Genomic DNA, 23,658 nt, shown 5'->3' with positions numbered 1-23,658 from the left:
ATAAAAAAAAAATCATCATTATTTCACTTTTACCCCTTCGCCCCCTCCCCCTCCAGCCGATAACTCTGGACTCATATTATTATTTGGCTATAGCCCTTTCCACCTCCCACCCCTGCTCCTCCCGACGCCACACCAAAAATAATGTTAAACAATTTAATATCAACAATAATTCCATCCCCCCTTATGTATTTATTGAGTACTGAATGGACTCAATGGTAAGACTCGGAAATGGTCTTAGATTTTGCATCTTAATTTTGCGTGCATCTCATTTTTTCGCAGCATCTTAGACCTCACTCTACTTAAACCACCTTGAGAATCTCAAACTCAGATTCCACTTGAATCTTACATTTCGGATCTTATAATTTAAGATACGAAATAGATCTTATTCCTGGTTAAGACCCCTTCAGTATCTTAATTTTCATAAGACGCCGTCAAAAGATCCGAAATTTATCTTATTTTAAGATTTTTTTCCAGTCTTATAGTCTTAGATCTTAATTTAAGAGCCCTCCTAAGAACCGAATTTTTGTAGTGTAGTGGCGCTTTGGTTTCAGTCTTACGCTTACGCTTATTCGAGATTTTCGAGATATTTCGAGATCGATTTCCTTTCTCCTTTTTACGATAGGATTATTATTAAATGGGCCCACACTTTATAGTATCACAAAGTATGCATTGAAGATCCTGTATTGAACTCCAATATATCCGTTCGTTAAAAATATATACATTTATTATGTCAAGTTCAACCAGAGAGGTAGAAACAATTTATTTACAGAATATTTACAGAATAACAATCATCTTTCACGACGTGTAATTTTTGGTGACACCACTGGCTGTTTGGAGCACCTTTCGTGATAACCGCATGCTCCCCGAGACAGGATCACGTCCGAAGTATTTCACCTGGAGTTCCTGGCCAACTTCGATGTTGAGAGCACTCGGATGGACGACCGAGCGTTGATCCAACTGGGAATTATGGAGCAATGCTGGATGCATATTTGGGTACAGAATGACCATCACCCCAGAATCGCGAATTTCCACCACTTTAGCTGTGTAAATTCCCCCGAACTCGAGTTCCGGCGCTTTTTCCTCGACCAAGATCTTACTGATCATCTCCTTGGCCTCAGCCATCGCCGTTTCGTTCGGAGCAAAGAGGGTGTAGACATTTTCCTCTTGCGCATGAATCTAAAAGTAAAAATTTCAGTGAAGATAATGAGAAAGTCATCAAGATAATGGGGAAATACTCACGCTGACTCCAGTTTCCACGAGAATTTTCTTCAAATTAGACCCTCCGATCCCTAGAAATCTCCCTCGCTGGTGCACCGGCACCTCTATAGTCGCGTTAACTGGCATGTTCTGCTTTCCGACTCGAGGGGATGATATCACGGCATTCATCTTCCCGAGAATTTCATCCTTCGCTGATTTCGCTCGACTGATGCTCTCCATCACAATTTTTAGGGGAAGACCGGGAATTTTTACGTCCGCTTGGAGCGCCGTTATCCCCTTTTTCGTGCCGGCTATTTTGAAATCCATATCTCCGAGGTAATCTTCAATTCCCTACAATTGAAAGAAGTTATTGCATCCCTGGGACTGCAATCTTCTAAGACCAATTCATAAAATTTTTGTTTTCATCTCCATTATTGACGAAGGGTCATACATTCTTGATGATCAAAAGGTATTTGTGACCTGCGTGACCCTCGTGACTCTAGGAATCGCAAATATAATTTCGTCCTCGTAACATCAAATGAGAAACTAAACCTTGTAACCGTGTTAAACAGATTTTATCTCTACAAAATTTGACTTTTGTGACCCTCGTGACCCTTTCAGAGATAGATGGACTGATCAAAGGTCTTGACTACTCCATCCGTCTCTCCCATTTGACCCTCGAAACTGTCAGACCTTGTCTCCGCGGTAATCTTCAATTCCCTGCAATGAATGGAATTCATCGCATTCTTGGGATTGTATTATTTATTAGTCCATCTTCCAAGACCGATTCAGAAAATTTTTGATTTCATCTCCATTACTGACGAAGGGTCATACATTCTTTACGATCAAAAGGTCTTCGAGACCTGCGTGACCCTCCTGACCGTAGAAATCGCAAATTCAATTCATCGCATTCTTGGTATTGTATTCTTTATTAGTCCATCTTCCAAGACCGATTCAGAAAATTTTTGATTTCATCTCCATTACTGACGAAGGGTCATACCTTCTTTATGATCAAAAGGTCTTCGAGACCTGCGTGACCCTCCTGACCGTAGGAATCGCAAATTCAATTCATCGCATCCTTGGGATTGTATTCTTTATTAGTTCATCTTCCAAGACCGATTCATAAAATTTTTGATTTCATCTCCATTACTGACGAAGGGTCATACATTCTTTACGATCAAAAGGTCTTCGAGACCTGCGTGACCCTCCTGACCGTAGGAATCGCAAATTCAATTCATCGACCTTGGGATTGTATTCTTCATTGGTCCGTCTTTCAAGACCAACTCCCAAAATCTTTGATTCCATCTTCATTACTGACGAAGGGTCATACCTTCTTTATGATCAAAAGGTCTTCGTGACCTTCGTGACCATCATGACCTTAGGAATCACAAATATAATTCCTACTAACACCAAATGAAAAACTAAACCTTGTAACCGTGTTAAACAGAATTTATCTCTACAAAACTCGACTTTTGTGACCTTCGTGATCCTTCAAGAGACAGATAAACTACTAAAATTTGACCCTAAAGGGAAAAAAACCCTGAAACTCCCTCCCCCTCAAAAATTATTCTTTCCAACTCACCAAAAGATCCGTAAGTATCCTATAATCCTCGATCCTCTCCCCATCATACTTAGTGACGAGCCCAATAGCGACCCCAGCAGCGGCCGTAGAGATCGGCACCCCGGCATCTAAAAGCGCCAGACTCCCTCCGCAGACGGAAGCCATGGACGATGACCCATTGCTCTCCAGGACCTCGCTGGTCAGCCTCACAGTGAACGGATAGTCCTCAGGGATCACCGGTCTGAGGCCCCTCTCCGCCAGGGCCCCATGCCCCATCTCCCTCCGGCCGATGGGCCCAGTCCGGCCAGTCTCCTTCGTAGCATAAGGCGGAAACTCATAATGCAGGAAGAAGTTCTTCTCCTTGATCCCGCTCGTCAGCATCGTTATCGTATCCATCTTAAGCGCACTGTGCAAAGAGTCCAAGGTGACGGTGCAAAGCACCTGGGTCTGACCCCTTTGGAACAAGGCAGAGCCGTGAAGAGGCTTGAACAAGTCAACCTGACACGAGATCGGTCTCAAGTCCGTGAGCTTCCTGCCATCGCATCTCACGTCGTTCTCGAAAATCAGAGACCGGAAGATGTCTTTGGAGATCATTCCGAAGGCGTCGACAATAGCTGGTAGATCCAGATCAGAGACACTGCTCTTCATAGTCTCCAAGACGTTAGTCCTGAGGTTGCTGATAGCAATGTCCCTGGAGATCTTGTCGTGAGAGTAATCCATGAAGATGTCTCGCAGTTTGATTTCTGATAGGGAGCGGACAGCTGTCTTTAGCTCTTCGCTGACTCTGGGGGCTTCTTCGAGGCTTCTTTTGGGTTTTCCGTGGGCTTTGGCTAGGTCGGAGATGCCAGCGATGATGCCCTGGCATTCTTTGACCCCAGATTTGATCGCTTTCTTGAGATCTTGGTCTAGGATGGCATTCGCACAGCCGTCTAACATGACCACAAGGTTGTGCCCAGCGGCTGCGATGATCAGGTTCAGAGAACTCTTCTGGATTTCGTGGCGTGTCGGGTTTATCAGGACCTCGTTGTCTATGAAACCGACCCGGACTGCGCCCACGGGACCGTTCCAGGGGATGTCTGATAGGGCTAGGGAGGCCGATGCCGCGTTAATCGCTAGGACGTCTGGGTCGTTCTCCCCGTCGATCGCGAGGATGTTGCACATTATTTGGGTGTCGAAGTTATACGAGTCGGGGAAGAGGGGCCGGAGGGATCTGTCTATGAGCCGACTTGTGAGGATCTCGTGCTCGGAGGGGCCTAACTCGCGTCGCAGAAAGTTGGTGGGGATTCTACCCGCGGCCGACGCCTTCTGGCGGTAGTCGACGACTAGGGGGAGGAAGGAATTTGAGGAGGCGTGGGTCTTGCTTACTGATGTCGCCATCACTGAGGTGTCCCCGAAGGTGACGACTCCACAGCCGTCAGCGAATTTCGCTAGCTTTCCCGTGGATATTGTCAGGGGTTTCTTGGACGTCCTGGGGGACATCAGGATTCAGTTTTCATTGGAAATTATTTTGGATGTGATGATCTTGATTTGTAGAGGGGAGATCCTCAAAAATTATGTCGTAACTTATTTTCAAAGAGCTATTGTTTGCCGTTTTTTAGGAAGAAGTGGAGAACTTTCGTTTCGAATTTTGATGTAATTGTTTATTTGGCTTCAGAACGAGGGGTTTCAGACGAAAATATCAAATTACCAAAATATCTATTGACATTTGAAAAACTTTGAAAAATCGTAAGACAAGATGAATTATTTCATTTTTAAGATGAAGAAATTTGTTTATAGAGTAAAAAAAGCTACAAGAGAAGTATTTATGGACATTTTGCCTTTTACTACGAAATATTCAGCAGGAATTGAAGCCTGAAGAAAATTAACTCATCAATTTCGTTTCTTCCTTTCGTAATTTCACTAGTTGAGGATATCCAAGTACTTTGGCAATTTTTTCTCCAGTGAAACCCTTTTCTACTTTTCTAGTCGGACATCAGAGCTTTTATTTGAACCCCATTTGACCATAACTTTCCAGACATTTTACAATGATTATTATTATTTAAATTTTGCAGTTCTGAATTTGAATCTCGATATTGAACCGTTAGAAAACATTTTAAAAATCCGAAAAAATTGCAAAGTTTACTTTTAAGAGAAGATTCATGAAATAATTAAAAAATTTCCATTTGCGAAAATTACGAGCATTTTCAATAAATAATTTATAAACAATCAATTCTCAACCATAAAAATCATTTGTTTGGAATCGCAAAAAATTTATTCACATTCAGAATTTTACCAGAATTCCGAAAGTTTAAACAATTCCATTTATTCCCTTATAAACGAGTGTTTAAAAAAATAATAATTCTGTGCAAAATGTAATTTTAATGGCTGAATTTTCCTGCTTTTGTTCAGATTTTTCTCACGCAATTTAATTGACAAATGTGATGACTGAAAGTGGTTGACTCTGTGGTCTGTACCAATCTCTAAAAAATACTTGGATATCCTCAATTATAAATTTTCGTTGGGGTTTCATCATTGGATTTCGAGGTTATCCAAGCCGACGATGGAAGAATAGATTGCACTCACCCATGAGATAATGATACACTGACATCCGATGAATTCTGGAAAGACGATGCCATCCGGAGTTGATGGAGACTTCCATTTCTTAACCTAATTTGGTGTTTTAGGGGAGAATAATGGAATTTTCGGGAGGGAATTAACCTGAATGTTGTTATTGATGCCATGATGCCGGCATGAGCACAAAAAAATGCGACTCCAACGGAATCTGAGTTACCAACGACATTCTAACCTTCAATTCCATTCAAAAAAGCTCTGAAGTCTAGGGGTTTGTTATTTTTTTGGGATAATTGGGAGTGAAAATGTCTGGGGCGAAGAAAATCAGTCAGCATGACCTCAGGAAGGCCATGATGGACCACAAGAAGAAAGCGGGAGCTGTGAGGAAGATTGAGTCACCACTGGCAAAATATCCTTTTCATATTTTCAGAGGTTAACGTATCTGTCAAAACTCTCAGAAAATTCATAATCTTTCCCTCAAATATCATTTGGAATCCGCTGAATTCATGAAATTTTGATTTTAATTGCTTTATTTTAATTACTGAGTAATTTCTGAATTTATTACTTATTTTATTTCATCAGAATCATGATTATAAATTTTGTTTGCTTGAGAAATTCATTATTTTTTCATTGAATTTGGGTTTATAATTCTTTTGCTCCATTTTTTCAACAATTTCTTCATTATTTCCATCATATTTATGACTAGAAATTGTAACTGCTTAAGAAATTGATTATTTTTTGCCTCCATCATCACTAAAAATCTATAGAATTAATCCAATTTTAATTTATAAATCTGCTCCTCTCTTTTTTCAATATTTTCAGAATTTATTCTTCATTATTTTCGTCATATTTACGACAAAAAATTAATTTATCAAATAATTTTAGAAATTATTCTATATTATTTCACTAAAATTAACCATCACTAAATTCAATAGAATTAATCAAATTTCAATTCATAATTCTTCTCCATTTTTTCAACAATTTCCGAATGGTTTCTTGATTTATTCTATCATAATTACAATGAAAAATTCCAATTCCCCGAAAGAATTCATGATCTTTCCCCCAATCAATATTTAGAATCAACAGAATTGACTAAATTCCCATTTAGAATCCCATTTCCTTAATTTTCTCAACGAATTTACAATTCATTCCTCATTCTTTCCCCTGACAATCGCCATTAAAAATTCTAATTGCCCAAAAAATTCATGATTTCTTCTTCAATTATCACTCAGAATAAATTCCTCATTTCTTCTATTACAATCCTGACTGAAAATTCTAATTCATAAAAAAATATAATCGTTTCCTCCAATATTTTCAATAATTCTTCAATTTCTCCAAAACCCATTAGTAGTCACCATCAAATAGTGAAATGTACTTCTTTATTTTCCTCAACAATTCCACACGTACACAGAAACTGGCCAGCTAATGTGCCTAATCTGCAAATCCATAATTCGAAGCGAGACAGTCTGGCCAGTCCACCTGAACTCAAAATCCCACAGAGAGAACGTTTCATCCGCAAAAAAAATTCTAGAAACGAAGGAAGTTCCCTCGAACCCTCCGAAAGGTGACAGAACGTTCAAAAGACCCAGTTCCCCGGACAGAGAGTCGGACCCCCCGAAGAAGGTCAAAGGGATCCTCAAGAGTTTCGAGACGTCCTCAGCCCTGCCCCCGGACTTCTTCGACAATCCGAATGGAGTGACTAAAGCCACAGTCGTGTCAGTCACGAAACAGACTGAGGAGTTGGTGATAAAAGCTTCGAGGAGCGTTGGAAGTGCCAGAGGATCTGATGAGCCTAAGGAAGTTAAAGAGCCTGAAACCAGTAATTCTGCTGCTCTGCCAGAGGGATTCTTCGATGATCCAATTTTAGATGCTAAGGTGTGAATATTTTTATTTAATGCCCATTTTCAATCATCAATTTGTCAATTAAATTCCGCAAGAAATATTTGAAAACAATCTGAGAGGATCTGAATGTAGAATTATTTGAGAAAACGGTATAATACCCAAAATTTTGATGACATTTCAATTGATTATAGTACTGTGACATGAAATAATAGAAGAGAATAGAGATAAGAAATGAAAAAAGAGAACCCATTCGAAAGCAAATTGCTAATTCATTAGCAACAATAACTATGCTCATTTATAAAAAAATGAAATTGTCTTGTTTTTTACTTTACAGGTCAGAAATGTGGAGTACAAAGACCCCATTGAGGAGGAATGGGACAAGTTCCAGAAGGAAATGAGGGAAGAAGCTGCCCAATCTGCTCAGATTATCGCTGAGGATCAGGAGGAAGCTACTACTGAGAGGCAACTGGATGAAATTGAGGAGCAGATTCGTAACTGGTCCAGGTAATTTTAATAAAATCATTCAGAAGGGTTTTTCCTACGATTTTCGGTCATTCATTCCATTCTGAATCATTCATTTCTTTAAAAAACTGAAAACGATCATTTTCTAATGGACTAAATCACTTTTAAAGACTAGTTTTGTATTTTAAAAATTTTATTTTGAGAAAAATTTGCGTTTTATTTGTGCAAATTCAGAGTATTGACTTTTTCCTCGTGAAAAAATACGAAAACTATTGCTTTAGAATGGAATTAATGCATCATTTCAACTAATTCGTAATCTCTAAACAATTTTTTAATTAATTTTCTTCAATTCTTGCAGAGTGATGGATTTAGTTAGACGAAAAGAACAAGTCCAAGCAGCTGAAAAGAAGAAGGAATCGGTGGATGAGGACATGTCGAGTGGTGACGAGAGTGATTACGACGAATTCTTAGATTGGCGAGCAAAAACATCGTACAAATAGTCAATGAATAAACTCTCATTCACCCCTCCAGTGTAAGATAATTTTATTAAAATGAATCCAAATAGCAAGACATTACAGATACGTCAAATGTAATAAAGGTATACCATCTTAATGAGTTAATTAAGCTACGATAATTCATATCGAAATGCTATACTTAATAATAAATACTATCAATTACAACTGAATTTAATAACTACGAGAGAAAAATCGGGTACTCTACCGTGAAATATGCCATTTCGTTTTATAAAACATCAGGAATTATGAAAGGATTGTTTTAATTAAATAAGCAGTATTGGCTGCAATTAATGCACCTCCATGACTCTATCTTTCTCCTCTTCACAACCCCACAAAGCATCAACTAATTAATCATTAATTATCATTAGAGTAACGGATTAGACTTTCAACAACTATAAAAGCAGAATAAACTCTTCACTCGATTCGTCTCCTCGAGAAATCATCTCCAAGAAAATTAGTTTAATCAATATTAAAATTGAATGAAATTGTCCTTTGATTTGTTTTTTCATATTCACGACAGAGAGTAGTTCAAACGCTTCCCCAATGCTGGACTACCCCCTCTCCGTGAATTCGTCCCATCCATTATCAAAAAAAAATTCCCAATCGCGTGCTGAAAATGTGACAAATCCCTAGATCACTGAAATACTGAAATCTATCGATTCGTGAAATGTTTTAGTACACGTACGACTTTAAGTGTTTTCTACATATATTTTTCACATTTTTCATTCTTTGAAAGAGTAAAAAAGAGGTAAAAAAGGGAGTGTCACTGACACTCTGCTCTAAGCCAAGGGGATAGAAAGTCCAGCTATTTAATTACTCATAAACTCACCCTAGCATCAACTAAATTACCAATTAGCATTGGTATCTAGACTACGTGTGGTCGATTCCCAGGGTTAAACGGAGACTATTGGCTGAGACCGAAGGGTAATCTTCCCCTAATTTCCCCTCGGTATCAGGCGCATCTCGTTATCGCAATCGTCTCGCTCAATTTTTTTTTTCCACAAGATTTCATCGTGTCGTCTTCAATCAAGTTCTAATTGTGGTTTAAAGATAATTTTAACGTTTTATGATAGCATTGTACAATCACAGAACAGCACAGTCGCTAGGCTTTTTCGTTATTTATTACTCTCAATGATTTTTTTAGCAGTTTTATCCCTTTAATTTTTCTCTTGAAGTATTAATACTTTTTTAATCTCAATTAATTCAGAGACAATCCTCAGCTGAAAGCATCGTTTTTCATTTAAGATCTCTTTATACTCGTATTTTAATTTTTAATCGTTAATGATTATTTATGCGACAGCATAGGCACTAAATTTGCAGAGTTTCATGAATTATTTATCTACGATTAGTCGTGTATACTGTATTATAATTTTATCGTCCATTCGACAAAATTCTCTACCTCAATTTAATCTAGATACTTTGATAGATTTTCTGCTGATTCAGGTAGTTTCATAGTTTTAGTTATAAATAAGAGGACTTTAGTTGTGATTATCTCCTATTATATCTCCGTAATTTATTAATCGTGATTATTTTTATAGCGAAGGGAGCATTCGTGGTCTAATTAATCTAGCTACTTGTGCAAATTTGATTACGTGATAATTATCAAGGTAAAGAGATGTATCAAGTGGCTTTCAAGAGAATTTTCAACTCCTCATTCTGCATTTTCAGTGATTCGAAACTGCTTCGTGTGGTCCCATTCACATGTTTCTTATTTTTTCATTTTTCAATTGCATAATCACTTCATTTCACACGTGAAGTTACGAATCTCAACAGCTGATTGTTTATTCTAATACTTTGGTTTAGAAGTTTAAACTTATTTCGAGAAAGTTATCTGAAATGTTCATTAGAACATTTTTTTGATGATTAATTTGGTGGAAAAATGAACGGATTCGCAATTTATGGAGAGAACTGCGTAAATTTCCAACAAAAATTTTTAAAATTTTTCTCCTGAAACGACTTTTTCTGAAAATATTTCGATATTTAAAAAAAAAATGATTGATCTGTTACGTTTCACTAATTATCATGAAATGTTGTAGAATTCTGCGTAATAACTCGTCTCTGGACCCTAGTGGAGCCCCAATAAATCCACCCAACACAGTGGGATTCCCCTATTTTCAAAAATGTGCGTCGGAAAATGGATTGATTTACGCTTTAGCTTCAGTTATTTCCACAGTAATATTCTCGTGAACAGTATCAGCAAGACCAGTTGTGTTATTCGGTGGTGACTTGTTTGGCCTCGTGCCAGGTGCTGATACAGCTGATGTATTGCCACTGCTGCCACGACTTCCACGACGTGAACCTGTACGAGACCCTGGCAATCAGACATCTATTCATTCCAGACGATCATAGGGGCACTCGTTTAATTATTCATTGTCAATAGGTCTATCTACTGCTAGACTGTACACAAAATAAAGAAACAAATGAATATTAAGAAATAAATTTGTGAAATAAATGATTACTAAATTTAATATAATTGCTATTACTCATTGGACACGAGTTTCAACAGGCAAATCATTTACTTTAGCAAGCAACTATTTTTTTAATCACGTTTCAAATTCACGCGAATGTCTGTCATTCAACTAGAAGAGTACAATCAGCTAATTATCATGGTTGTGATAGGCATCATTTTTATGTACATAGAAGAGAGTGGTGGGTCTGCTCATTGAGGAAGTGATGAAACGACGGCTTTGATCGGACTTCAATTCGGTTTTTTGTTTTATGAAACATCAAGAATGAAGAAAAGAATGATTTAATCAAATAAGCTGTATTAATTAAATCAATTGCTGCAATTGATGCAATCATTGATTATCATTAGAGTAACGGATTAGACTTTCAACAACTGTGAAAGCAGAATAAACTCTTCTCTGGAAAACTCTGGAAAAATTAATCAAAAAATTTGTAAATTGAAATATTGTTATTTGCTGTTGGGTGAATGTTAAGAAAAAATGAATTTGATAGAGAAAAAAATTGATGCAATAGTTTGTTAAATAATAATTCTTTTCAGTAAAATATGAAAATGTTTTTTCTCGAAAGATATTAACGTTTTGTTATTGATGACATGAGGCGCCAAAAAATCGACGCCAAAAAACTCCTGTTCCGCATTTCATCACTTCACGATGAACGACTGTGCGACCTAGTGACGAAGAAAAATGTATGTCTAAGCTTTCTCCATACTTTACCCCAATGCTCTTTCTCCCCATGACAGAAAAATCGAAGAGTAAGTTTAACCAGATAAATGACTCGACTATCACCAATAACCACATGCGACAATATTCCTTCACGTATGACTATTCAAACAGAAACTTTACTCATTTCGTCGAACAGTATATCCTCGAGTTAGGGAGAGAAACAAGATCACAGGACTATCTACAAAGTTCTGATGAAACAGTAACAAATACCACAATATCTCAGTTGCTCTAATAAAAAAAATCATCGTTTCAAGGATCATGAGCAAGGAGAATGAGTTATCAAAGGGATGAGAGTGATTCTCCTCCCTTCGATCATCGTTTCTCCTGCGGCTGCCCCTCAAACTCCTTTAAAAAAAATTCTTCAATGTCAAATAAATACTGAAGTTGCTTGCTTAGTAATTGAATTGATAAAAACCCGTACTGTTGACTCGCTGGGGATTTTTCGCACCTTGCTGCGAGCCGTTGGGCGAGTGGGCTCGGAGGGATGCCATCGAGGGCTGACGGGATGGACCCCGTTGACTTGCTCGCGAGCCTCGTCTCTCCTGGGCATGCAGCAGCTTGTTGTTGTCACGAAGAAGGGATACATTCATCAAACGGGCGTTCGGGGTGTTGAAGATTGTTCGGTTCTCACGCCAACGGGCCCTGGGAGTCATTAATTTAGGTGGAATTAAGGGGGAAAATTTATTGAGAGAAATGAAACGAAAAAAAATTGTGGGAAAAAAAGTATAACAATGTCAAATAAGGGATTTTAACCCTCTTGACCCTTGTAACCTTGGTGGACCCTGAGGCCCTTATGGCCCTTACGACCTTAAAGGGCCCAAGGGCCCACAGGATCACGAAGGTCCCCTCCTTGTAACATCAAATAGACTTAGAACAATGTTAAATAAGGGATTTTGACTCTTGTAAGCTTGGTGGCCCCTGCGGCCCTTATGGCCCTTATGACCTTATGGCCCTTATGACCTCAAGGGTCGCAGGGTCTCAAAAGTCGCCGACGTTACCCCTCCTTGTAACATCGCATAGACTTATAACAATGTCAAATAAGGGATTTTAGCCCTTGTAACCTTGGTGGAGCCTCAGACCCTTATGACCAAAAAGGCCCAAGGGTCCGCAGGGTCACAAAGGTCCCCTCCGTTACCCCTGCTTGTAACATCGCATAGATTTATAACAATGTCAAGTAAGGGATTTTGACCCTTGTAAGCTTGATTGCCGCTGCGACCCTTATGGCCCTTATGACCTTATGGCCCTTATGACCTCAAGGCCCAAGGGTCCGCAGGGTCACAAAGGTCCCCGCTGTTACGCCCCCTTGTAACATCGAATAGACTTATAACAATGTCAAATAAGGGATTTTAGCCCTGGTAACCTTGGTGGAGCCTCAGACCCTTATGACCAAAAAGGCCCAAGGGTCCGCAGGGTCACAAAGGTCCCCTCCGTTACCCCTCCTTGTAACATCGCATAGACTTATAACAATGTCAAATAAAGGATTTTGACCCTTGTAAGCTTGATGGTCGCTGCGACCCTTATGGCCCTTATGACCTTATGCCCCTTATGACCTCAAGGCCCAAGGGTCCGCAGGGTCACAAAGGTCCCCACTGTTACGCCTCCTTGTAACATCGCATAGACTTATAATAATGTCAAATAAGGGATTTTGACCCTTGTAAGCTTGATGGCCGCTGCGACCCTTATGGCCCTTATGACCTCAAGGCCCAAGGGTCCGCAGGGTCACAAAGGTTACCCCCACTGTTACGCCTCCTTGTAACATCGCATAAATTTATAACAATGTCAAATAAGGAATTTTGACCCTTCTAACCTCGGTGGACCCTGCGACCCTTATAGCCCTTATGACCCTGAAAGTCCCAAGGGTCACGAGGCCCCAAGGGTCTGCAGGGCCACAAAGGTCCCCTCCGTTACTCCTCCTTGTAACAATCATTTAAGTAAATCATTCACGTCACACTTCAGTCAAAAATAAAAAAATTAAATAATAATAATGATAATATCGACGATTAATGTAATAATAACCCACTTGCTAAAAAGTCGAAGGACAACGCAGATGATGACGAACATCAGTGCCATTGCAACCAGAATACCGATCATAGCTGGATCCACATACCGAAGGTTTTCCTCTTCCTTCACTTCAGCTACTCAAGGCCAAGACAATTATACCAACGCATTATGAAGATTATTTCAAGACTGAAAAAAAAATTATTTACCCAGACATTCGATGATTCCGTTGGGCTGCATTACGGGAATCTTCTGGAAGATGCAGATGCATCTTCCATCCCTGCATTCTGTCTGCGGTACCTTGAGTTCACATTGTTCAGTGAAGAAACATGATTCGTTGACATTGACAGCTGTCAAAAAATTGAATATTGATAAATGGATTTTTCTCAATTAAATTTTTCTCGGTTTTCCGTGATTTTTTTTTATTGAATGCATGTCTTCTACTAGGCGACATTTCAACAATTAACTAATTTGACTCAATATAATATTTGACTCAATAATTTGAATTAACTAATTTGAATCAATATATCACAAATAAATGATATTCATAGCAAATTTATGCCGAAATTTCTTCAAACGTCAACGATCAAACAGAATATTTGTTTACAAATTAAAATAGAGATCGTGACGAAAGACTTGAATGAATAGTCAATCGCAAAAATCACTCTTTTTCTCTTTTTCACTGACTTATGCGGAATTTTTAATCATCAATCATTAAGTGATTTTCATTGATGTTTCTATTGAGTTATTAATTGGAACAATAATTGTTTTTTTCTGCACGATTTTCTGACTTGGGCGTCCAAACAATAATCGAAATATAGTAATAAAATTTCAGTAAACAGAAAATTCAATTTTATAATTGAACTAAAAATAGGTCTTTATATCACATTAATTATTCATGCGTCGGCTCAACTGTTAAATTGAGTTGGATTACGTTGTCTAGTAGAAAACAAACAAAAAAATGAAAATAAAAATTGAGAAATTTTGGCTAATTACTGAAAATGCAATAATTTAAATTAAATGAGTTGAAACATCGCAGTTGAAGAGTCGCCCGGGTGAAAAGATGATTTTTTTACTCAAAAAAATCATGTGAGGGATATTCAACTCACGATGTCCGCATTTATCGATGTGATTAGTAGCGCTGAACTCCTCTCGGCAGAAGCACTTCCGGTTCCTCGGATCGCAGAAGGAACCGGCGAATCCGCACTCCCGATCCTCCCTGCACTCATCCCCAAATTTCTTCGATCCGCGTCCGGTCATATCTGGGGACATCGGAACACGCGTTTAGAATCGATGCGGAATGCACTGCAGTGGAATATTAAATTCTTGGAGATCTCATTTGAACGAGATACGCGATCAGAAAGCATTGAAGGAGCATCCGGTATTCTGTGTGTGAATTTAATAAGGAATTCCGAATTTTTTTCTACAGAAAAAAAAAGATTCGATGGACAACAATTTTTCAATATCAGAGATTCTTGAAATACGACTGCTATGAAATAAGAATTTGAAAAAAGAGAACCCATTCGCAAGTAAATTGCAAATGTATTAGCAACAATAACAACTAAATTAATAGTTTAATAGTTAAACCCATTCATAAAAAATGCAATAATCCACTTGTTTAAAATAGAGATGAGGGAAAAAATTCATTAGAAAGATTTTTCTCCGTCCAATTAAGAAAAATCTTAATTCACTTGATTTAAATTCGTCTCGAGATGCGGAAAGCCCTCTCCATTGAGATCATCATGAATTCTTCAACCCAGTAACCCGAGTCAAAAGGCGAGGTGAGAGAATGCGAGAACCTCATCAGCCGGATTCCAAAGTCGAACATGATCAGGAAGTGGGAGGTACCGGCGCCCCTGGGGACTCGCTGTGATCCACATAAGCCCACATAGTCGACGGAGAATAGATCAGAGGGGTTGGGGTGAGAGCTTTTCAGCCCCGAGAGTTTTTAACCTTTTGCATATAGGGTGGTGGCCACTGCAACTTTGAACAATCTCTGTTTGCCTTTACCTTGAGGACCCAGGCGTGTGGATTCTCCAGTGCTCGGGGCTTTTGAATACACCATGAAGTCTTGTCATTCACAAAAAGAAGGGGTATTTTCATTGAGGAAGCGGTAGTGACCGACGAAAGCCACAAAAACGAGGAATTTCATTCGATTTTTCTTCATCTTTTTAACTGTTCAGTTATCTCGGTAATGAGTGATTTTAGAGAAAAACTTCATATAACCTTTTTTACGCAGAATTTCATAAGTTCCAAAAAAGGTTTTAACATAAATTTCGCTATCTACCATAGATTCCGAGATATTTCTCAAAAACCAATTGCAAATCGATTGCTCTATTTTCTCAGTTCCATAGATTTTTGAAACCAAAGCATCTAAACAACGACTGATTTTAGCAAAAAATTCCACAAAATGTTTTTTATCCGAAATTTGATAAGCTTCAAAAAACTTTTTGACAAAAAAATCGCTATCTCCCATAGACTCACAGATATTCGGCAAAAACAAACTGGAAATCGATCGCTCTACTTTCACAATTCCATAAATACCCAGTCATAAAGCCCCGAAAAGCTTCTCTCATGTTTCCTATAAGTCGATTCCGCTGTTGCAGTCACAATTGAGGCATGAAACAACCTGAGGATTACCCACCGGCGGTGGAGGGGGGGAGGGGGGTCCCCACGGGGATGCGGATCCATTGGTTTCCGGGGGGATCGAAGCTTTCAGGAAGTAATCGATGAAGCCTACACCCAATGGATTAACGCCTATACCGAGGACAGGATGAATCAGCCTCATGAAGAGGGCAATGAGAATCAACTACTAACTGACAGCATTACTATATCACCAATGACCCAGTTACATCCTGCGGGGAGAATTCACCAGGTGTGATCGTATTTCATCTTCTTGCCATTACCATGAAATCGAATCATCCTGTCTGAACGATTCTCCCTGTCCTTATCTGTCTCTCAGGAAAATCGCTGAGTCAGAGTAAATATGTTTTTCCATTAGCGTAAAGGTTTATCTCCGTTCAGACGGATTATGGTGATGCTGGGAGAGAACATTACGAATGAGATATTTCAGGGGTGATATGAAATATTAGAATGATGGGACATAACCTAACACAATAGAACAACTCAATTTTTTAGATGTGAGGAATTATTCTTCCGGAAAATTATTACATCAAAATTGTTCCGATCACGAGAATGTGATAGCGCTAGTTGAGATTGATCTGATGAGAATGAATAATTTTGAAACATGTTCAAAAATATGAGGTGGTCGACAGATCTAGATGGCGCCATCTTGCAACTCCCTGAGACAATATGGCCGCGCCCTCTGCACCACCTCGCATTTTTAAACAGATATTAAAACTACTTATCCTCTTCAAATGATGCTGAAATTTTTAAATTATACTCGCCTGATGGGAAGAATTCTGATGCAACAATTTTTTTTTCATTTGGAAATCCATTATTTTGATGACCAGTGAAATCCGGCAGTTTGAAATTTTCATCGACCCCATTACCACATTGTCGATCATTTATGATAATCACCCCAGGCAGACGCACTGCTTAATCCTCGAAATGCATTCGGTGAAGCCGGAAATCACGCGGAAGGGGCTGGGTGGCACCAAATGCGGACAAAAGCCGTCCACCCCTAACCTCCTCGCCATTTGAACACATGAATTACGCAATAACGACGTGATGCCAGAGGACAACAGAGCGTGTATTGCATCGGAATGATTGGATGTGCAGAGGCATCGAAGAGCCCCAGGGTCAATCCCTGAAAAGTGGGTCGTTCCAGCAGGATGGCAGACTGCCAGTTATCCTCCAAAGCCTTTCCAGCCTCCAGCAAAAAGCCACCACTCGCTTCACCTGTGAACCCTCCCACGTTCCTCCCATCCTTTCTCCTCACTTTCCGTTTTTCAACTACAAAATCAACGGAATGCCTGCCAACATTGGGCCGATGCTGAAAAGTTTCATCGAGGTCTTGGGAATACAATAATGAAACTTTGCTGACTATCAAAATATATGCGGGGAAAATGGATCTGAGGTAGGGAATTGTTTACTTTGGAACTTCTACTTTTGTCATAAAGTAACTTAACATATTTTTCAGGGAAAAATCCGAGTTGAGGTGCCACTGGGGCTTCCATTGAATTCTTTAATGGCGTATTCTTTGTCCAGACGGGACAATACACCTCTTCTCATTCTAGTTTTCTTTTGTGGAAATTCAAGATAAAGAATTCAGTTGTGAAGTGGGGAAATGAGAGGAGTCGATTCCACTCAGACTTCAGTTTTTCGCGAATATCTCGGTATTGAATTTATTTTTCTCTGAGGAAAAAGTATTCGGCAAAATTTTGTCATCTCCCTTAGATGGAAAAAAATTTATAAAGAACTAAATGTCGAGGTGAGTCGATTTATGAATCAATTAATTCTTCATTTCAATTTCATAAAATGATTGGTTGAGCCTTTTTCCAGGATTTTCTATGAGGCAAAGCGAACTGAGCAAGCGGAACGGAGACATTATGAGGATTTATCTGCCAAATGCATTTTATAAATGAATTTTTTCTGTGCCCGCTGTAAAATGTAGATTGTAATGGATGTAATGGCGTGGGGAGGGAATTAAAATGAAGCAAATGAGAAATTATAAAGAGTGCCCACAAAGGAAGGCTCAGCCCCTACTAGCAACTCCCGATTGGCATCGTTGACGTCGCGACCCCACTCGTCACGCGATGTCATTATGTGTTTTATACAAGTCACCATCGGGCAGGAACTGGACATTAGGAGATTACGAGAGGCTTCGTGAGCACCAGAGATACGGAAGGGCGGGTCTATCATTTTTAGTTGGAAAACTGCGAACTTGTTATTGGAAAAAAAGTTTGGAGAATTACTCCCAGAGGGGCTGCTGAGTTATTTCCATGTTTTTAAAGTTCTTCAAGTGTTGATGGGTCTCTGGGGTCTGTTTTATGGCCACTCGTAAAGCATGAATAATTACGAGAGACTTTAGGAGAATTTTCAGGCGTAAAAATGTACATTTTAAATATTTTGTAATTGTTATGAATGGTTTTTGTACATTAATAAATTTGATTAAATTGACTGATCAATTGAATTCTGGAAAAAAAAATTATTTTCGATCAGTTTCGATAGAGAAAATCAGAGAGAAATGCCAAACCCAAGTGGGATTTGAACTCACAACCTTCAGATTACAAGGCTGATGCCCTTACCAACAGAGCTAACTTACGCTCTACCAATCGTTCGATATTCAAAGGCCTTTAAAAATTGAGTGATTTATTTTTCATGCAAAAAATTAATTCATCAATCGGTTGAATGATTTTTTCAGTTGAAAAATATAATTATTCATTGCGAGTGAATACGGAAGTGCTAGACATGTCAAAGTGCAGATGCCCCAGGGGGGATTTGACCCCACAACCTTCAAATTACCAAACAAGCATTCACAAATTCCGCTACCATCGCTTCCCACCCATCTGTCTTTCTAAATTCATTGGAACGAAAATATTCATTCGAAGCAATCAAAACCGCTCCCCAACAGCCCATGAAAGACAATTTCAATGCATCTGATGCTGAGCAGATCCTCATAACTAAGTGAGACGAGTGCTCTCAGCTGACAGTCGACGAAACCTCACATTTCCCTTGAGAAATACATCCAGATCTCCCGCGAATTCCTGGCTTCATTCATTATTCATTGACACAGTGACTGAATAAACCCACAATGTGTGGAAACAACAAGTAGCTCAGAATCTGCATTTTTCAAAGAGCCTTCCATTGAAATTGGAACAAAGTATTTTCTACAAACGAAAGAATAATTCATCAGTTTTTCAACAACTGCCGGTGCAACACGTCGACCCTAAAGGTTTATACTCCCTTGAATGGAGAGCGTAATTATAACTATATACCCTGGAAAAAGTTTCCAACAGCTGATCAGACGGTTCTATCAGTAATTTATTATTCATCATCTTACGAACAAGTCCATTCGCTCCTATTAAGGGCCTAGATCCATTTCATGCGATCATTAATAACTATTTCATAAAATCCAAGGGATACTCCTCGCTGTTCCAGTCATTTACATCTCCCAATCGAACCCACCCCAGCAATATACCCCATTCTCTCGTAATTGAATTTATGAACAGCCGTAAATCAACGTGTTTATAGTTTTACACGGATATTAACTGCTGCCCGGGGCGTAATTTAATTTCTAATTTCCTCAATTACGGAATCTGACAGCCATTGAACCGGACACCGTCAGGTGGAAGGTTTTAATTTATGCAACTATTTTCCCTTTGCTCAGGGGCATTATCATAAATGAGTTCATCTCATTGGAATATTTTTCATTAGAGTTTTTATGAATGGGGCAAACTGGAAAGATTGCCAATTTTCTGACCCTTCGTGATTTTTAAGTAACAAATGTTTGAAAAAAAAAATGTTTTCGACAGTTCCACTTTGCCCCTTCAGTCCACTTTACCCCAATCTCCCCTAGTTTGTTCTTAATTCCGACTGCTCACGTGTATCTCAACCCCAAGAATAGAAACAAGATAATGACAGTAATAATTCCGCAGAGTCAAACGACCCAAAATGAAATAACACATATCTGCATTGCAGACTTGAGTGGGAGACTAGCGACGGCACATTTTCAGCCACCAAGAGCCTTGAAACTTTGCAGAGATCTGAAAATGATGCATTGCACCCTTAATTGCATGGCAGTTTCTTGTTCCAAGGATAAGGAAGGTTCTCTTTTAATCCCTCAAAGTTTTTTACCCAAATCCTTTTTCTCTTTTTCGTGTTTCTCGTTTGCCACTGCGACGTTTTGTGGACTAGGGGGATGAGTGAATCCCTCGGGACATGTATTTGAGCCTTTTAATCCAGGGGAAATTTTAGCCCCTTCGGGTTTATGGGGAACAATACTGAGGGTCTTTTGGTTCAAAGGACTCTTTGTGATATTCGTCAGACTGTCTGACCAGTGTTGATCCATCTCACTTGACTTCATCCGTCCGTTCCAATTCACTAATTCAGTGACTTTGTCGTGTCGTATTTCGAGGAGGAAAAAGTGGAATGACAGGTAGGAAAAATTCTGATAATTTTTTTTTTCATTATTTGCTCGACAAAAATTTTTTAGGGTCAAACAGTCTTGAGGGTCAAACGGGAGAGACAGGTGGAGGGTCAAATGGGAGAGACGAGTGGAGTGATCACTTCGCTCGTCCTTTCCGTTTGACCCTCTTGACCCCTCCGTCTCTCCCATTTGACCCTCAAGAAATTTTGACTCTTCTGATTACTTGACGCGTCTCTCCCGTTAATACTTGAATAACGAAATTGGAGTTCAATTCGGAGAACGTTCTTCCCCATCTCTATTGCTCAATAAAGTAATGAAGGGTCAAATATTCTCGAGGGTCAAACGGAAGCGACAAGTGGAGAATCAAATGTAAGGGTTAAACGGGAGAGATGAGCAGAGAAATCGGAAGGGTCAAATGGGAGAGACGAGTGGAGTGATCATTTCGTTCGTCTCTCCCGTTTGACCCTCTTGACCCCTCCGTCTCTCCCATTTGACCCTCAAGAAATTTTGATTCTTCCGATTACTACGTTCGTCTCTTCCGTTTAACCCTGAAACAACGAAGTTGGACTACAATCCAGAGAACTTTCCTTTCCATCTCTATCACTAGAAAAAATGAGGAAGGGTCGAATGGTCTTGAGGGGCAAACGGGAGAGACAGTTGAAGGGTCAAATATTCTTAAGGGTTAAACGGGAGAGACCAGCAGAGTAATCAGAAGGGTTAAACGTTCTCAAGGGTCAAATGGGAGAGACGAGTGGAGTGATCACTTCGCTGGTCTCTCCCATTTGACCCTCAGGAAATTTTGATTATTCTTATTACTTCGTTCGTCTCTTCCATTTGACCCTTGAACAACGAAGTTGGAGTACAGTCCAGAGAATTCTTTTCCATCTCTATTACTAAAAAAAAATGATGAAGGGTCAAATGGTCTTGAGGGTCAAACGGGAGAGGCAGTTCATCTACTAGTCTCACCCGTTTGACCCTCAAAAAATTTTACTACTTCTGATCACTTCATTCATCTCTCCCGCTTGACCCTCACCACTCTTTGACTCTTAAACAACAAAATTCACTGCCCTTCCACTTTGCCCCTATTATCTTCATAAATACTGGGGCAACACGGGTCGTCTCATTAAAATGCAAATAAAATGTTAATGAAAAAAGAAATTATTGGATAAATACCGTCAATAAGTTTCCGAGCGATAATCAGAGTGAATATCATCGCAGTCATGCACGATAAATTCCCCGAACAGGCGAATTTTTTTTTTTTCACAGCCATTGAGGGATCCCTTGACGCGCACTAATTCGGGGTTTCATTGTCAGAGAAATTGGGGGCTCAGGTACTGCGTCGCAATTTGCGAGTGCATCGATATCTTGACACAATCGTCTCAACATTGGAGTTATAATGGCGGTCTGATTTTCAAGGGGTTTATACTACTGCTATCGACCCCGCTTGTACACAACAGGTCACAGGGTAATGCAACGACACTTCGATCGTCTAACGTTTGTTCCATATGACGGGTTGGCTTGTGCCTGGGCACATGGGAAATCCTGACGACAACAAAGGAAAACAAGTTCAGTGAGTAAAGAACAATAACAAGAACAGAATTAAACTTGTAATTGGAAAAAGTGGAAAAATTGTGAATAAATCATTCAGAAATTATTGAATTCATGAATAAAAGAGGAGACTCTCGAGAATAAAAAAATATAGATTTTTTTACAAAAAAAAAACATCAAAACTTATAGTTTGAAAAAAATGAAGGAAAAAATTTAATAAATAATTCATAAATTATTGAATTCATGAATAAAAGAGGAGATTCTCGAGAATAAAAAAATATAGATTTTTTTACAAAAAAAAACCTCAAAACTTATAGTTTGAAAAAAATGAAGGAAAAAATTTAATAAATAATTCATAAATTATTGAATTTATGAATAAAAGAGGAGATTCTCGAGAATAAAAAAATATAGATTTTTTTACAAAAAAAAACATCAAAACTTATAGTTTGAAAAAAATGAAGGAAAAAATTTAATAAATAATTCATAAATTATTGAATTCATGAATAAAAGAGGAGACTCTCGAAAAAAAAAGATGGAATTTTTTTACAAAAAAACTGGTGAACATCGATTGAACATGCGGCACAAAGGGGTGCGAGGACCCGGAAAAATCGAATTCACCCGATTTCAATGTTGAAATACATCGTCGGGGTGCCACATGCTCGCGTGATTGCATCATTTTGCGGAATTGAAAAAGAAATGGTGAGAGTGAAAAAAAAAAATCGTCGGTGTACGTCATTCAATGGCTATTCCGCGTCACAACCTGCTGCACGTTATCTCCATATTTTCTCAATATTCTTTGTTTCGCGTTAAGGGAGAGACAGAAGTTGGCAAAAATACTGGTGAGTCGATACTAATGCTTAGGGCATTTGGCATAGGGCCACTGCGGATAGGTCGCCAGGGGCATTTCCTTCTCAACCCTCATGCGTCTGACTGTAATTTTTTTAAACTACTTTTTCAGGCAGCGGCTAATTGAAACGGAGTTTGCAGTGACTCGGTCCTGGAAATCCAATTAAAAGGACTCGCGATTCTGGGCTCTTTATCAGGGGTTAATTCTGGTAATGAAGTTTGAGAGTTTGAGATGAAGAGATTCAGTCCTTTCATAGAATTTTCGCTTTTGCTCATCCGTTATTCATCTTTCACGCAATGACGACTGTATTTTCTTCAATATCTCGGGATCTAATGGAGATAGAAAACTTTTTGTGGAGACTTTTTTGTAAATAATTTCAAGAGCTACAAAAAAGGTCATAACGAAAATTTTGATATCTCCTTCGGATTCCGAGATATTCGACGAAAACTGAATGGTTTTTATAGAGAAAATCTTACCCTCCATTGTTGTGAATTCTGGGGGGTCCGGGTCCCCTCGGGCCGGCATTCCGAGGACAAGCCATGATCCCAAAATCAGTAAAAATAGCCGAATAATTCTCGATGATCCTCCCAACGCTTTGTGCATTATCCTAATCCTTGCCACGGACACACAGGCCCGTCGCTTCACTCCTTATCATATTACATTATTTCTATCCCGAATTACCCACCCATTGGGACTCATTAATTCACGATATAATCCCTCTCTCGAACAATCACTGTTACAACACACCCGCGAACTCACTGAATTCTACAAAAATTCTTTTCCCCGCGAAAAAGAAATATATCTTTTTCTTTTGTGCTTATTGTGTTGTACTCCTTCCTTTGTTTGGACGCTGCTGAGAATGCGTCACGGCCGACAGACAGCCGACGAGCAACGGCGTC

At 39.1% G+C, this 23,658-nt stretch overlaps 3 protein-coding genes across 8 annotated transcripts; 1 reads left to right on the top strand and 2 right to left on the bottom strand.

The window, feature by feature from the left end:
- Positions 1 to 706: 706 nt before the first annotated feature.
- Positions 707 to 5,479, bottom strand: LOC107044511 (polyribonucleotide nucleotidyltransferase 1, mitochondrial). The gene is made up of 4 exons (XM_015266416.2): positions 5,321 to 5,479; positions 2,780 to 4,226; positions 1,240 to 1,548; positions 707 to 1,176 (listed from the first exon to the last, which is right to left on the bottom strand). The coding sequence occupies exons 1-4, from the start codon at positions 5,476 to 5,478 to the stop codon at positions 796 to 798; spliced, it is 2,295 nt and encodes a 764-aa protein (XP_015121902.1). The 5' UTR covers position 5,479; the 3' UTR covers positions 707 to 795.
- On the top strand, positions 5,302 to 8,228 carry LOC107044514 (zinc finger protein 830). Its single transcript, XM_015266424.2, has 4 exons — positions 5,302 to 5,717; positions 6,712 to 7,183; positions 7,485 to 7,654; positions 7,971 to 8,228. The coding sequence occupies exons 1-4, from the start codon at positions 5,614 to 5,616 to the stop codon at positions 8,110 to 8,112; spliced, it is 888 nt and encodes a 295-aa protein (XP_015121910.1). The 5' UTR covers positions 5,302 to 5,613; the 3' UTR covers positions 8,113 to 8,228.
- Positions 8,139 to 23,658, bottom strand: LOC107044512. Of its 6 annotated transcripts, none has more exons than XM_015266417.1 (6): positions 23,236 to 23,658; positions 14,423 to 14,575; positions 13,523 to 13,663; positions 13,336 to 13,450; positions 11,731 to 11,957; positions 8,139 to 10,438 (listed from the first exon to the last, which is right to left on the bottom strand). In XM_015266417.1, exons 1-6 carry the CDS (start codon positions 23,360 to 23,362, stop codon positions 10,272 to 10,274), a joined length of 930 nt encoding a protein of 309 aa, XP_015121903.1. In that variant the 5' UTR covers positions 23,363 to 23,658; the 3' UTR covers positions 8,139 to 10,271. The 6 variants fall into 6 exon arrangements, with proteins under 6 accessions (XP_015121903.1, XP_015121905.1, XP_015121904.1 ...); XM_015266419.1 differs by having other exon boundaries at positions 8,139 to 10,426; XM_015266418.1 differs by having other exon boundaries at positions 11,737 to 11,957.

The sequence above is a fragment of the Diachasma alloeum genome, unplaced genomic scaffold (genome assembly GCF_001412515.2).
Source record: "Diachasma alloeum isolate Michigan unplaced genomic scaffold, Dall2.0 Dall_scaffold_00753, whole genome shotgun sequence".
NCBI classification, from domain to species: Eukaryota; Metazoa; Arthropoda; class Insecta; order Hymenoptera; family Braconidae; genus Diachasma; species Diachasma alloeum.
This window is presented reverse-complemented; position numbering and strand designations above follow the sequence as displayed.

Bases quoted from the DNA above. Each gene is read 5' to 3' on its own strand.
- LOC107044511 (XM_015266416.2), bottom strand. From the start codon at position 5,478: ATGGCATCAATAACAACATTCAGGTTAATTCCCTCCCGAAAATTCCAT. The intron at 4,227-5,320 runs GTGAGTGCAATC...GATGTCCCCCAG, and splicing joins AGTGTATCATTATCTCATGG to GACGTCCAAGAAACCCCTGA. The intron at 1,177-1,239 runs GTGAGTATTTCC...TTTTACTTTTAG, and splicing joins TCGTGGAAACTGGAGTCAGC to ATTCATGCGCAAGAGGAAAA.
- LOC107044514 (XM_015266424.2), top strand. From the start codon at position 5,614: ATGTCTGGGGCGAAGAAAATCAGTCAGCATGACCTCAGGAAGGCCATG. The intron at 5,718-6,711 runs ATATCCTTTTCA...ACAATTCCACAC, and splicing joins ATTGAGTCACCACTGGCAAA to GTACACAGAAACTGGCCAGC. The intron at 7,655-7,970 runs GTAATTTTAATA...CAATTCTTGCAG, and splicing joins CAGATTCGTAACTGGTCCAG to AGTGATGGATTTAGTTAGAC.
- LOC107044512 (XM_015266417.1), bottom strand. From the start codon at position 23,362: ATGCACAAAGCGTTGGGAGGATCATCGAGAATTATTCGGCTATTTTTA. The intron at 13,664-14,422 runs GTGAGTTGAATA...ATTTTTTGACAG, and splicing joins CATCGATAAATGCGGACATC to CTGTCAATGTCAACGAATCA. The intron at 11,958-13,335 runs GTGGGTTATTAT...AATGACTCCCAG, and splicing joins GTCCTTCGACTTTTTAGCAA to GGCCCGTTGGCGTGAGAACC.